The 1,994-nt window shown below is 32.6% G+C and overlaps 1 protein-coding gene across 1 annotated transcript; it reads right to left on the bottom strand.

The window, feature by feature from the left end:
- Positions 1–312: 312 nt before the first annotated feature.
- On the bottom strand, positions 313–1,953 carry NEMIN01_2435 (uncharacterized protein; the record flags this gene model as incomplete). Its single annotated transcript, XM_051478377.1, has 1 exon — positions 313–1,953. The coding sequence occupies one exon, from the start codon at positions 1,951–1,953 to the stop codon at positions 313–315; it is 1,641 nt and encodes a 546-aa protein (XP_051334337.1).
- Positions 1,954–1,994: the final 41 nt, after the last annotated feature.

The following is a 1,994-nucleotide window of genomic DNA, read 5'->3' as shown; positions in this document are numbered from 1 at the left end:
TCTTTTACTTTGCTTTTTAAAATCATAAAAATTAAAATATTTCTGTTTTTGTTACTGAGGAGCTATATATACAATAATTTTAATAAATTTAATCTTGAATTTTATTTTATTTAGAAGTAATACTACTGTAGAAAAGAAATGGTTAAATGCTGAATTTATTTAGTGATAAGAGAGTTAGTCCAACAACTGCATGTTTATAGAACTGGCTTAGAGAATTCTATTTAGCTTCAAGTTGATTAGCTTTTAATAGATGGTTGCTAATTTATTCAGCTGTCTCTTCAGTTGTTTTGGCCATTCTCACTTTATTCACACCTAGAATTTATTCAAATAATACTGGAAATCTTCAGTCATATTATCATACTCCTGATGCTTTTCTTCACCGTAAGTCACACTGGTATTTCTTATAAACCATGCTCTGATGCAGCTCTTCATGTGATCTGCTCGCGTTGAGTCGCTATTTTCTTTTCTTATTTTGTATATTCTGAGAAGATTGCTCTCTAAATCTCTTTCCGAGAAAGGCTTTTTATCGCTTTTAATGTTTGGTTTGCATAGATCGTTAACATACTCACATCGCATGTATATATAACGCATGGGATGGATGTAGGACATATCGAAGCACATCATATTGAATCTTTTCTCATTATTAGTAGACTCTTCTAATGGAGGGATGGATATATTCAGACTGTACATCCATCTGACAGACATAAAGATATCCTGTGTATTTTGAAAGTAATAAGTTATGATATCATTGTAAATACAGAAGTATTTAACATTTTCTTCAGGGGGATTTGAAATAAATGCATTGACACGGCCATTCCAAAAAATCTGCAAAAGATTAAGCAGATCTTTCTGTCTACTTCTTGCTATTTTTAGACCTCTATGAACATCTGTTCTGTACTTAGCTGGATTTCCTTTGTTCATTATTATTTTTCCGATGTTAGAAAGCAAGCTGTTCCTTCTGTAGTCTATAAGAAGTCCATCTATGTTAAATTCGCATTCTATTATTAATACTTTCATAACCTGTCTGGGAGTTATATTCTTATATTGGTTTATTTTTTCTTTTGGAATGTCCCCATTTACTAAGTTAAGATAGATTCTCATTATATCTGCATCCTGTTCTGGATCAATTCTAGAAGTACTGAATAAGGAAGAAAGATTCTTATCAAGGAGTTTCAGAAGGTCGATCTCTGCTCCTATTTCTTTACCTTTTAATTTATTTTCTATAATAGGGTGTACATATCTCCAGAAGTTGTCGAGGAAAAGACACCGTTCCATGTTTGAGAATGCGCGATATAATACATCTGCTGTATCGTAAAGGTTTGTTAATGGTTTCACATCAAAGAGAAGATATATTAAACGGGCAGCCAGGGGCTTATTCTGCTCTGCCAGCTTGAATATATTTAACTCATGCAGTTTTCTATCTTTATTCTTTGCTTCGTCGTACTTTTTTATTACTCCCAGCATGTGCGAATCAAACTCTTTTATTGCTTCGCTTAGTGAGTCACTTTCTCTAAGAGTCGATGGAAGCGCATTCAATATTTTATTGTATAAATCATTTGTTTTATGCAACAGTGCAGTTTTTTCCTGATGATACACCGAAGTCTCGCTAAAACTATTATTGTATATTTTAGTAATGTTTTCTGCTCTTGCTACTATATCTTTCGCACTTATATTGAAAATCTCCAGTTTTTCTTCTAATTTGGAGAGATTTATTCGTCCCTCGGCTATGTCTTTACTAAGAATATCAGATGATATTTCTTCGCATTTAAAATTCTCTAGCCTATCCATAAAATTAGTACGGATTTGCACTTCCTCTTCCATGCACAACATCTTTTTATAAAAATGATCCTCTAGGTTTGATGCTTCGTTTACGGTTGAGTTACAGCTAGCCCTCTGTAGGCAAACCAAACCTAGTACTCCTGCTATTACCTTTTTTAGCACTCTTGGAATCATAAAAATTAAAATATTTTCACTTTTATACTTGGCTATTTTTA

Source organism: Nematocida minor (genome assembly GCF_024244105.1).
Source record: "Nematocida minor strain JUm1510 chromosome Unknown 7924, whole genome shotgun sequence".
Lineage (NCBI taxonomy): Eukaryota > Fungi > Microsporidia > Nematocida > Nematocida minor.
This window is presented reverse-complemented; position numbering and strand designations above follow the sequence as displayed.